This window comes from Rhododendron vialii, chromosome 5a, assembly GCF_030253575.1.
Source record: "Rhododendron vialii isolate Sample 1 chromosome 5a, ASM3025357v1".
Taxonomy (NCBI): Eukaryota; Viridiplantae; Streptophyta; class Magnoliopsida; order Ericales; family Ericaceae; genus Rhododendron; species Rhododendron vialii.
The window spans coordinates 17296926-17309855 of NC_080561.1; the positions used below are offsets into that span (position 1 = coordinate 17296926).

The 12930-nt window shown below is 41.2% G+C and overlaps 1 protein-coding gene across 3 annotated transcripts; it reads right to left on the reverse strand.

Annotated features, from left to right (window-relative positions):
* Positions 1–1597: 1597 nt before the first annotated feature.
* On the reverse strand, positions 1598–4043 carry LOC131326239 (uncharacterized). Of its 3 annotated transcripts, none has more exons than XM_058358939.1 (4): positions 3901–4015; positions 2407–2868; positions 2137–2314; positions 1599–2053 (listed from the first exon to the last, which is right to left on the reverse strand). In XM_058358939.1, exons 2-4 carry the CDS (start codon positions 2425–2427, stop codon positions 1854–1856), a joined length of 399 nt encoding a protein of 132 aa, XP_058214922.1. In that variant the 5' UTR covers positions 2428–2868; positions 3901–4015; the 3' UTR covers positions 1599–1853. The 3 variants fall into 3 exon arrangements, with proteins under 3 accessions (XP_058214923.1, XP_058214922.1, XP_058214921.1); XM_058358938.1 differs by having other exon boundaries at positions 2137–2317; XM_058358940.1 differs by lacking the exon at positions 2407–2868 and having other exon boundaries at positions 1598–2053; positions 3901–4043.
* Between the last annotated feature and the right edge of the window lie 8887 nt (positions 4044–12930).

Genomic DNA, 12930 nt, shown 5'->3' on the forward strand with positions numbered 1-12930 from the left:
GCTTCGAAAGCCTCAAAGGTGTAGAGTTCACCCTGCTCATCTACAAGGTCTGACACATTATATCGGCGTCACCCCCAGTATAATATGTCAGGGTTACAACAATAACACCATGAGCTACAAAGGCTCAGCAGAATAATCCTACACCCGCTAACCCATAAATTACAAACAATAGGTCATAGAAATATATGCCTCCCAAGAATTTCAAATAGCACATGCATATTCAATAAGGCACTTAACAATGACACATCCACATTCTCTATTCAACTGGCGTTAGTGTCCGTGAAATCAGTGTTTCTCCTACGCAACTCATCGTAGACTGTGTCTCATTTTCATTCACCAAATCAACATTTCCAAAACACTTTTTGAACATGTCATGTTACCAATGAGGCTACCACGTCCGGCTCCATTGGCAACACACACAATGGGCTACCAAGTCCGGCCACATTGCAGTTTCAAAAAAATTCATACACACAATGGGCTACCCGTCCGGCCACATTCCGGTTTTCATAATTCACACAATGGGCTACCAAGTCAAGCCACAATGCAGTTTTCAAATCTATACACACAATGGGCTACCACGTCCGGCCACATTGCGGTTTTTATAATTCACATAATGGGCTAGCAAGTCTGGCCACATTGCGGTTTTCAAATCCATACACACAATGGGCTACCACGTCCGGCCACATTGCGGTTTTCTTGGCTCCTCTCCACGGATAACCAAGTCACACCTCCAATGAGACTACCAAGTCCGGTCCCATTGGCAACACACACCACACAACGGGCTACTATGTCCGGCCACATTGTGGTTTCAAAACACGTTTTTTCATTAACCACACCCTAGGTGTCATGTTTCTAACTTTCTCAATTTTTTTGTGTCTCGTTTTCATGCAATGACTCCGTGGCAAGACCTTTCACGTAAGTAATCATAAATCATTCATTGTAATCTTGAAACTAAACTAGTAAGATCATCCAACTCTATAGTATTACTTATCATACTCATGTTATCCCTAAGTTCATGTACTCATGTTCAAACATTTAGCACACAACTTAAAGCATAGTGTCATATGGATGGACACCTTTAGAGTGGAGACCACTTATGCTTTATCACACATCAACAAATAATCCAAGTAATCACATATACATGCTCATAACCATCCTTAAGTTCAAAATACGAATACTTTCATTCAAGTTTATGTTTCAAAAATCCATTCTCTCTCCTTTGAGCACTACAAAAAAAACTCGCATTTTACAGCGTTTGAAAAACGCTATTAAATGATATGTACAGCGTTTTTCCAAACTCGGTATTAGCCAATGTTGTTAAAAGTCTTAGACATAAGACAGCGTTTTTTAAACGCTATAGAATGTAAAGTTTCTACAGCGTTTTAAGAATGCTATAAAATGTAAAATTTCTACAGCGTTTTAAAAACGCTATAAAATGTAAAGTTTTTACAGCGTTTTAAAAACGCTATAGAAGGTAAAGTTTTTACAGCGTTTTAAGAACGCTATATTAGCCAATTTTTTGCATTTTTAAAAAAAAATCTATAAATACCAATATATTAGCATTTTCTAATAAGATAATGGTAATTTCATTTAAGAAACAAAAATGATTTATTCCATTCAACATCAACAATATCCAAATGTCAATATACAACAAAAAAATTCAACAATTAAATAAAGATTCATCATATTAGCTTGGGAAACAATTTCCCAACAAAAACTACATAAAAGAGCCCAACTAATTGGACCATTGTTCTTTCAATCATTCTTGATCACACGATCTGCAAGAATGGCGATAGTATGAAAACTCTATTGTCCAAGCCATAGCCACCAAGTGTTCCACCAAAGAAGCTTCACTAACACACTATGAGAAACGTTCCACATATTAGCTTCCTCTGTAGTTTTGATGTGGCTTCTTTTGAATCAAGGACACTCAGAACAGGGTTGGACTGGATAGTAATTTCTGTTGCGGTAGGAACCTCAGTTGAACCATCTATTCTAGATCCTTGAGTGAGATTTGGGTTCGCTGGCTTTGGTTTCCATTCCTTACTAGGACCTGCCAATGGAAAACAAACGAGCTCATTAATTTGTCATTGATGTACAAGAAATTAATGTCACAAATATCCAAGAGATTGATACCTTTTTGAGGACCAATTACTTGTTGTGAACGTCTATTTGAATTGGGCAAAGGCCTAAGAACAGAAGAGCCACCATGAGTAGAAGACGCAGGTTGTGTTGAATCTGAATGTTGATATTTGCTACCCCAGGGATTTGCTCGTACTTGTTCCTTGAATGGTGGAGCTTCGTACATCAGAAACTGCTATTTCAGACGTTAACACAAACAAAAATCATAAGCTGCCATTTAAGTAGACGAATGTATACTCAAGAGAAAGTTGCAGAAGTTCTAACCAAGAATTGATTTTCCCTCATAAGGGTCAAAGGAAATTTGTTCGACTGTAGTTCGCTGACTTCCCACCTCACGCTTAATTACACCTACAGCTCTGGGAAGCCAAGAATCATGACATGGCACCAGGACAGGATCTGAAGCTGAGAAATAGACTCCAGGCAAAGTTGCCTGGGTCCCAGCAATTGAGTTGCTGCTAGAGCTTGATGTGAGATGCCCATGAGCATCTCCTGTCACAAAGTCAATGGGAGAACTTCTTCTTTTTACTTGTACATTGGGTCAAAGGAAAATCTAAAATAAACATCAATGAAACTTTAATTGCAGAGAGTAGCATCTCGTGGAAGGAAGGACTTCTTTATTTTTTGACTCCTGAGAGGTGGGCAAGGACGAGAGCCCAACACCCTTGTCTGGAACTTGATTGACTCCATTTTCCTTTTCAGAAGGATGTTTTCTGCTACCACTACCATCTGAAGAGGGATACAATGAGAAACAAAACAGATGACACGTGCATGAGACAACTGACAACTATGAGGAACATTGCATAGCTTGTATGCGTTAAGGCCCTTGCAAATTTATCCATAAAAAGATGTGAAAGATAGATTGCTATATAAACTTAGAAAGAGATCCCCACATATAACCGGGATTCAAGGACCATTTCCCAAGGTTGATTGAAATCACACACGATCCCACATAGAATCACCAAACAGTAGCACCGCCATCGCCCAAACTACCAGACTGGTCCAGACATTTGAAAGCTTACACACAAAATAAGTAAGACCTGTTTGGCATTGCCAGAATGTTGGGTCCTTCATTATGCCAATCTTTCCTATAGCTTCTTTAAATATATCTGGAAAAATCTTTTCGTGAGAGTTTAAATCATGTAACTTTACTTTCAATGGTCCACCAAACAATAAATTTAGTCTTGCAACCTTAATTCTAACCATTGATAGTTCACAAATTTCTGGTAGAAAGGTAGAATCCACAAGATCAATCAACCCCAAATGCATCTTAACCCCCATTTTAGTCTAAGCACCGCTATCTTCAAGGTTGCCCAACCCCGAAATCTTCACACGATGATATTTACCTGAACTTCCTCATATATACTGTAGGACCTACCAAGTTCTAAGTAAAAGGTACAGTGGGTAGGCAAGAACAAGAGAAATTTACTATGTCCACATATATGCAGAGCAAAAGAGGGGAGAAAGAGAGTTATCTTACCGTAGTATTTACTAATCCCCATAGACATACAGAGTGTTCTCTATTTATTAAGATAACCAAGGTGGCAACACATTGCCCTAACTTTGGAGATTTTTCTTGAAACAAACAAGTCCGAGGTGTCCATCAAAAATTGAATTTAGAAGCACAAAGGAGAGAGGTCGACTTGATTTCAGTTTACAGGGTTTAAGTGAACACTGACTAATACTTTCTGAGCATAACTAAGGTTCAATGAGCAAGTAGCAACAACGAGAAGAAAATGTAACATTAAGGTAGTGCATTACCATTCGATATGTAACAATGTGAATAGTTCCCCCGTCCACCCCTACTCCCTCGCCCCTGCATACCAGGTTTCCACCTCAATTCTGTAAACTCTTTATTGCTCAAATTCTGTTGGAGTGCAAACACAAAGAAGCCAAAATTATTACAAAGTTCCAAAGGTGGGTTAAAAGGACACAGAGGTCATATTCACCAATCACCACATACAAGAAAAAGAATCATAACACACAAAATTTAAGGTTTCAATTCTCTCTGTCGCATGCTAACTTAGTCAATTGCTTGCTGGGAAAAATTCGTTTAATAGCTATTGTTATCCTACAGCTTTTACCTATTTATTTAGCATCGTAATAGTCCCAACTAGCGATGTGTGATGCAATAAATTCTAAGGTTATGGAAACATAGCATGTATCTATGAAGAATTTTTTGGACACGATTATCTCTATTCGGAGCCAATTATCCATGTTGATAGACCACTCATTTCTATGTTCGCAAACAGGGAGTAATCATCAAATTGGATTTTGAAAAAGCCTTTGATAATTTAAACTGGAACTTTGTACTGAATATGTCACAACTCATAGGTTTTCCTCTGAAGTGGGTAAGTTGGATCAGAGAATGCCTCTCATCTCCATGGATTTCAGTACTTGTGAATGGATCCCCAACAAAACAGTTTCAAATGCAAAAAGGGGTCAAACAGGGTGATCCCTTATCACCCTTCTTGTTCATCATTGCAGCGGAAGGATTGAACTGGGCCTTTAAAAATGCAGAAGCTAAGGGATTAACTAGGGGTTTGGTTATGGGAAATGCTGGACCTTCCTTAACACATTTGCAATTTGCAGGTGACACTCTGGTCTTTTGTGAAGCAAAACTTAAAGAAATCATAGTGATGAAGAACATACTAAGGACTTTTGAGGTAATGTCAGGACTGAGAATAAACTATCACAAGACAGTGGTGTGTGGTGTGGGTATAGACTTTGAAGATACTCAAAACTATGCCAGTGAACTTAAATGCCAACCTAGCAAACTGCCCATGAAATACCTGGGAATGCATTTGGGAGCTAATCCTAGATTGAAGTCAACCTAGAAAGTAGTCATTGATAAAGTGAGAGCAAGACTACCAACTTGGAAGATAAGGCATCACATAGACCAAAAAAAAGCCCTAATTTCTAATAAACAATGCAGAATCGCATAGAGCAAAAAAAAATACCCCCTAATTTCTAATAAACAAGGCAGAATCACAAACCCCAAAAATTAAACCCTCAAAATTCTTAATCGTACCTATATGTCTGTCAAATATCTAAAGTTTTCGTTTTCGAGCTGGCTAGGGTTGTGCATGTCGAAAGCTTCTCACTCTCAAACCTGGTGTATCGTTTCTTTCTTCGTTTTCTTTTGATATTATGTGATGGTTCAATCTGTTGGTTGAGAGAGAGAGAGAGAGAGAGAGAGAGAGAGAGAGAGAGAGAACAAACCTGGTGCTCATGATTGAAATCCGAAATCGTTGAGATTAATTCTTGGGTTTTCTCTTATCTGAGAATGCAGAAGAGGAGGGAAGGGTGATGTCCGGCGAGCTTACGACCTCTCTCCAGGTGAGAAGGTGAGAGATTCTCATGAGAGAAGATATCTCAATTCCATGGATGAGAACTGGTAGAAGCGCGGAACCAATTGAGTGAAATTTTTGGACGCCTTTCTTTTCCGCCTTCGGGACGCTATGGAAAGGTAAAGGAAACGCTATAGACGGGGGATTTTAAGTGGAACGCTATTGAAGTGGAAAACAGAGGCACAGAAGCATATCTTTTATAGCGTAGACGAAAAAACGTTATAAAATTATGCTATAATAGGCCTTATTTGTTGTAGTGGAGGTTGGGAGGTTCAAAGCAAAATATGTTTTTCCAGAAAATAAAGTCAAGTTATTCAATATAGTCATATTTCTTTTCAAGCCTTTAGTAAAACACTTTTCAAGTTCTCATGCATTTCAAACAATACAAACAATATACACATTTTTATTTATACTTCGAGGTAGTGAATAAGGATATCCTACATGAGCATACAAAGTTTCTATATTTAGGATTAATGAGTAAGGAAAAATCTACCGTTCTTCTTGGCAGTAGGGCAGCTATAGAAAAGTAAGTCGACTATCAAACGGAGTGACTTCCTACGGTAAGCTTCTGGTAGTTTCAAAAGAAAAAAGTTTCTCTTGAAACTGGTTCTTGGCTAAATTACTAAACATTTTGGATCGAGAGGGTGGTCGAGTGATGGTTTAGTGGTGGCCTTGGATGAGTTTCTTGAAGAACTCAAGAACAATGAAGAACAAAGGAAGAAAAAAGCAAGAACACGAGAATTTCTAGAGAGAGAAGTTGAAGGATGGAAGGTGTGAGTTGAATGGCATAAGGGGGGTCCTATTTATAGCAAAAACTTGGCTCCCCCTTGTCTCTCACGGTCGGCCTCCCTCTTTCTCTCTCTTGGTCGGCCTCCCTCCTTCTCTCTCTCTCTCTCTCTCTCTCTCTCTCTCTCTCTCCCTCTCTCTATCTCTCATGGATTTGCTCCATTGTATTGTCCAATCAAGCCTTTCTAGCATGCCAACGCCTTGTCAATCCAATTTAGGTGCAAGACTAGGTAATCATGGAGATTTTTCTAAGGCTTTAAGGCAATCTTAGGTGATTATAACCTAGGTTGGCAAGTCTTACAAGTCTAAGAGGTTAGCCTTCGATGTTTAGTCAATCCTAGGTTTAGGTTGTAGTCAAAATCTAGGGTAATTAAGGGCTAGGTTCTAGGATGATTAAAGGCTAGACTGGGTGTCTAAAGTAATCTAGGGATGGGTTGTCAAGTTGTAATTAGGCTTAAGGGCTAAATAAGGTGTAAGGAAGTATAGCTTTCTAGGAGAAAATAGGCACATGCACACACACCCCTCTCTCTCTCTCTCTCTCTCTCTCTCTCTCTCTCTCTCTCCATCTCTCTCCCTCTCTTCTTATTTCCCATGTGTCTATGTGTGTGTATATATATATATGTGTGTGTGTGTGTGTGTGTGTGTGTGTAAGACTAAGTATGTTTAGGTCTAAGTAGCCTTATAAGTCTAAGAGAAAGAGTAATGATTATGGTTAAGGCTCTCAATGCTAGCCACTGCCCAATGGTTAATACATTTCTTAGAAAGTATATAAATATATATCTATATATATAGCTAGGTATACTTAGGCCTAAGTAGTCCTATTAGGTCTCATGTGTCTATGTGTGTGTGTGTGTGTATATATATATATATATGTGTGTGTGTGTGTGTGTGTGTGTGTGTGTGTGTGTAAGACTAAGTATGTTTAGGTCTAAGTAGCCTTATAAGTCTAAGAGAAAGAGTAATGATTATGGTTAAGGCTCTCAATGCTAGTCACTGCCCAATGGTTAATACATTTCCTAGAAAGTATATATACATATATCCATATATATAGCTAGGTATACTTAGGCCTAAGTAGTCCTATTAGGTCTAGGGTAAGGTAATGATTAAAGTTAAGCTTTCAAGTGCAAAGCATTGTCTAATGGGTAAGGATTTTCCTAGAAAGTATATCTATGTATATATAGGCATGCTTAAATAGGTTATGAGGTATATATACATATATATACCTAAGGAAAGATCTAGGAAAGCAACTTTGGTGGGTAATTAGGTTTAAGGCTATGATCCTTAGGCTTGCATGCATGGTAAGCATAATGATTACTACTTTTGGTTGCATAATGACGACTTCCTTTGGTCCTAAAGGTTCAAGTAGGGTTGGAAAGGTTCGTAAGGTTCATCTAGGGTTAGGAGAATGTAACTAGGTCGAATGGGTACTTAGGTTTCTCTAACTAATCGGTTGGAAACTAATTCTACTTGCCAAGTAGGATTTCTAGCCAAGAAATATAATTTGAAGATTTTATTTAACTTGCTAGGAAATATACAAGTGCTTCTACAAGCATACTTGTCTTTGGAAAAGGACTAGATTGCCTAGTGCGAAGGGATTCAATTATATAAGTCTTAAATCTAATTATGGCGGATTATTAAAGCTAAAAGGAAAACTATAATGCAAATTCAAGAATAAGAAATTTTCAAATATTAAAACGAGATTTTTATTTATTAAAAATTGAGGTTGTTACAAGTCATTCTACCATTTGACTGTTGCTCTGCGGTTATGCAAGCAGCGGGAGGTATATGTTGGCTTTAGTCCGAGGAACCTATTACAAACCAAAACCAGCCTTCGCATATACAAAGAACTAGCACTTTTCAAACTAGGATAGGTACCTACAGGGTAAGATCTACTTGCATCTAACCCCCATATACTGTCTATGTGTTACTGTTTTTCTTATCGCATGCACTGTACATTCATACCGTTCCGCGTAGGGGCATGTTTTAGGGCGGCATCTAGGTTCTCGTTCTTTCGAGTCTGTCTTAAACTCACTAGGACATTGTCATGGCCCGATGACAAGCCGTGCATCTTGTTGGTGTACATTATCAATTTTCCAGAGTCCTTAGATCAGCGAGACTTTGGAAAATCAAAACTTTCTAGGCCCTTATTTACCCAATTAAGGTTTCAAACAGAAAACGAGGAACAATGGAGAAAATGCCGTGATCTTCATACCAATTTGGTCATCGTGCGAAGCACGTACACCACTTAGGCTAACAGCACTGTGCCACTCACGCCGCCTTGGTTCCAGTATCACATCATCTACATCGAGTTGTTATAACTTCAAAGTTGAAACTTTAAGAACGAGGTAGTCGAAGGCTTAGTCTATTTTTTGACATCCTCTTGTTTTGTTCGATCCAACAAAGGATACATTGTCGAAAAGATTTCTGAGGATCTTGGTAGTGTCTCAAGATTTTGAAACATACTCATCTCCTAGTTTTAGAGTCTAGGGCGACACCGATGACATTGATTGCATTCGCACTTTATTCTTTTATAAATTACTCTAGGACATCTTTTGAGCCTTTTTCTTACTTTACTGCAAGAGAAGGTTCTGAACCATTGCACCGCCAAGGAAAGCACCAAAGCAAAAGGGCAAACCCGCTTGGGAACGTTAGCACCAGAATCCAATTCAGAGGCTTGTCAAGCTCGAATCCCAATCAGTCACGACGAAAGCTTCTCCGGGTTCACTGCTAGCTGCTCTACAGTCGGCTTCTCCATCTGTTTTACAAGAAGCAACTTCGCCAACATCCCCATCTGCATCTTCAACTTCTTAATCAGGCTCATCTGTGAAACCTGCGATGGCAGATCAATCGCTTAACCTGGAAACCATGCTCACAAACCTCCAGAACAGTATCACTACTATGCAACAGAGGGTCACTTAGACAGATGCTAACATCACTCGCCTGAATGGCCTTATCAACACTTGTCTTCCACCTGCACCCAAAGAGGAGGACGAGGACGAGGACGATGAGGATGTTCATGCCACCCCCGTCTTTGTCAAGGATCCAAATCATGCAGGCTGGCTCATCGTTCAGTCTACCCCTAAAGAGACTCGTGTGTCTGCCCCAAATCCAAACCCCGCTGTTGTTAAGCCTGTTCAAAACCCTGACATAGCTACTCTTATGGCCAAGATGGCAAAGCTGGAAGAGGCCGTCACAAAATCCGAGAAGATCAGTGTAAGGGGAATTGACCTGGACCGTTTCTGCTTGTACCTTAATGCTAGGCTTCCTGATAAATTCAAGATGCCTGATTTGGTTAAGTTCGACGGGAGTGGAGACCCCAGGACTCATCTATTCGGCTACCACGCTGCTATAAAACTCCTAGGTGTGGAAAGTGAGGCTATGTCTCAACTCTTCCCTCAAACTCTCTCTGGGCCCGCCTTCCATTGGTTTTTGTCACTTGACATCTCCAAAAGAAGAACTTGGGAAGACATTGGGGCTGCGTTTATTTCGCAGTACAATTACAATTCCCAGCTCAAGATGACTACTCGGGAGTTAGAATCCACCAAAATGGAGGCTACGGAGTCCTTCGCGGATTTTGTCAAAAGGTGGAGAGCCAAAGCTGCTCTAATGACTGAGCGCCCAAACGAGAGAGATCAACTTCGCATCATCTCCCGCAACCTCCAACCCAACTTTGCCAAGTACCTGGCGACTGTTCAAGCCTCCGCCAATTTTGAGACTTTCTTCTAATCTGGCCTGGCCATCGATGATGCGCTACAAAGTGGGATTCTACCAAGGGGAGAATCTTCCAACCCTCCAAAATCAAAGCCTTAGGTTTACTCTGGGAACACCAATGCGCTCTTTGGTAGTAATAACTATGCCAATGCAGCATCAACCGGCGGCAACGCCTCTTCCTCCAATGCCGCTAACCACATTGCGGATGTCAATCAAGTGCAAACGTCGCAGAACAACCGACCTCGTACCCAACCTCGCAACTTCTCCGCTTTCGAGGCACCACTGTCCTTAGTTATGGAGAAGTTAATCAAATCAGGGCATCTCAAGCCTCTCAATCCAACTCCACTACCCAAAAATCCACCAACCAATTTCAAACCTAACCTCTACTATGCCTACAATCAAGGGGCTGGCCATCTCACTGATTCTTGTTATCGCCTCCGTCATGCGATTCAAGACCTCATTGACGAGGGCACGCTCGAAGCTCCCCCTCCACCACCTCAAAAACCCAATATCATTTCCAACTCCATGCCTAACCATAAAGCTGTCCCACATGTCAACCAGATATCCCTCAACTCCACTTATATCAACACTAACTCCACTATATTTATTCCTACTGACCATATAATCTCAATTCACCAACCAAAGCCGATTGTATCTCTCCCTCTTGAGCCTGAGGCTGAGCTCATGGACATTTGGTTGGAAGGATAGACATCCTATCTTAATCCAACCCCAAAACATCTGCAGAGGGGTTTAACTACAATCAATGCATTCATCGGAGATATCCACAATGATTCTACTCCCTCTGTGCAACTCAACTCTGCTTCTACCATTCGTAACCCGTATTTCAATGTAATCGATTCTAAGCCCACTCCAAGTCTGTTGAGCCAGTTTAGATCTGCTATGCCAATCTTGCCTGAGCCCGAGATCAACATGCAAGCTGTAGGTTGGGCAATAGTTGATAATATTGACTATGTCGCTCCCATAATCAATGAATGGACTGAACTTGAGCCAGACGGTTTCCAGCAGGATCCTGAGAATGACCCTTTTGATCACGCTTAGAACGAAGAATGGTTGGCTGGGTATAACAAAGCAATGCTCGACCCCCTGGATGGCATCTCCTTATACATGCTCTTTCTCCAACTTGAGCCTATAGCCCCTGAAGTGGAGTACTTTTGAGATCCTAAGCTAGCTTGGCAGGTTGCAATGGATTTGAATCCCGATCTCCTTCAAGGCTATTATACGGAGGATTACCTAGCTCATTACATAGAGGAGGATCATGTTCAAGAGGACCCCCGTGTTTTAGGAGATTTCATTTCCACCTTCAGTTCAGGTGTGCGATGATGAGCACAACCCCTGTTCCTACATTACTGATGGGGACTTACCGTGCCCTCTTCCTCCTTGCCGCAAGGATGGGAATTGCAGCATCATGGTTACAGATTTGGTTCAACCTACTGATCTTTGGGAAGTCGACGAGATAGTCGACGTTACGGTTGGGGCCAAAGTTTGGGCTGTCAATCGTTCTTTGTTGGATAGTGGACTTTGGAATGTTCCCACTATTGCAAATCTTGCCCCTGTTATAGAAGAAGCGGCAATCAAGGATCTTAGCTTTTGGGACTCGCTGCTAGTGCAGGATTTGGCCAATGACTTGGGTTTAGATATGGAAGTACCTGTAGCAGCTCCGGTCAGTGATAAAGGGAAGCGTAAACTGGGACAGGTTCCCGCCGATCTCTGGGATGTAGATGAGGGTCCTCAAGTAGTCCCTGTCTTTGGGAACATTCATAACGTTACAAGGAATGGACGGATTTTTCAGCCTGCTAATCTGCAAGCCGGAAACTCGTCCAATCTTTTTAACCAAAGGAACGAACCACTTGCAAGGAATGCACCATTTGAGGCTACAGACTGGTCCCCCAGATACAGATATGATTCAAAAGCAGCTCGAGCGAATTCTTGCCCTTTTATCAATTTGGGGTCTGATATGCTCATCTCGTGAACATTGCCAGGGACTATCCCATGCTCTCTCTCGCCTGGAAGTGCCTGCTAATATCACTCCTGAGGCCATGATTTCCCTCATTTTACCGCCTAACTCTAAGCATACCGTTGTCTTCACTGACAAGGATCTACCTGTTGAAAGTTTTGATCACAACCGCCACCTTCATATCACCATCAAGTGCCGAGGACTTTGAGTTACAATCGTTCTCATCAACAATGGTTCAGCGATCAATGACTGCCCTTTTAGGGTGGCTTATCGTCTGGGACTTACTAAAAAAGACCTCATGTCTTCAAACTTGGCCATTAAGGCATATGATGGCGCTCGTCGTGTTGTTGAAGGAACTCTACTTCTCAAACTCGATGCTGAGGGTTTTGAGATGGATGTTGAGTTCCATGTTGTGGACATCCTCGCCACTTTCAATATGCTACTGGGCAGACCTTGGCTCCATAGGTTAGACATCATGGCTGTGCCTTCTACTCTCCGTCAAAAGGTCATGCTTGGTTTACCCTCCGGTACGCTAACTATCGCTGGGGACCCCGGTATTTGTCCGCACGAGGAGGATGGTTCTCCTGTTTTGGGAATCAACCATGGCGAATAAGACGTCGATCTCGGAAGATTCTCTTTCGATACATCTGGCTCAATACTTGCCATCAATATGGACGAGGACTTCATTATAAGCTCTATTGCTTTGGACATAATGAGGAGGATGTCATATATGCCTGGTTTGGGTCTTGGAATTAACCAGCAATGGATCCCTGAGTTCCCTATCTTTCCTTCCACTGAGGGCCACTTTGGTTTGGGGTATGTTGCTCCTGCCAAAGATGCCAAAAAAGGGAAAGGTATGGGAAAACCTTGAACCCTTTATGGTGATCCAGATAGCTACTTTGTGCGAGAAGGGGGAAATGCTGCTTATACAGGACAGACTGAACCTTTTATGGATTCCAAGACTGGGGA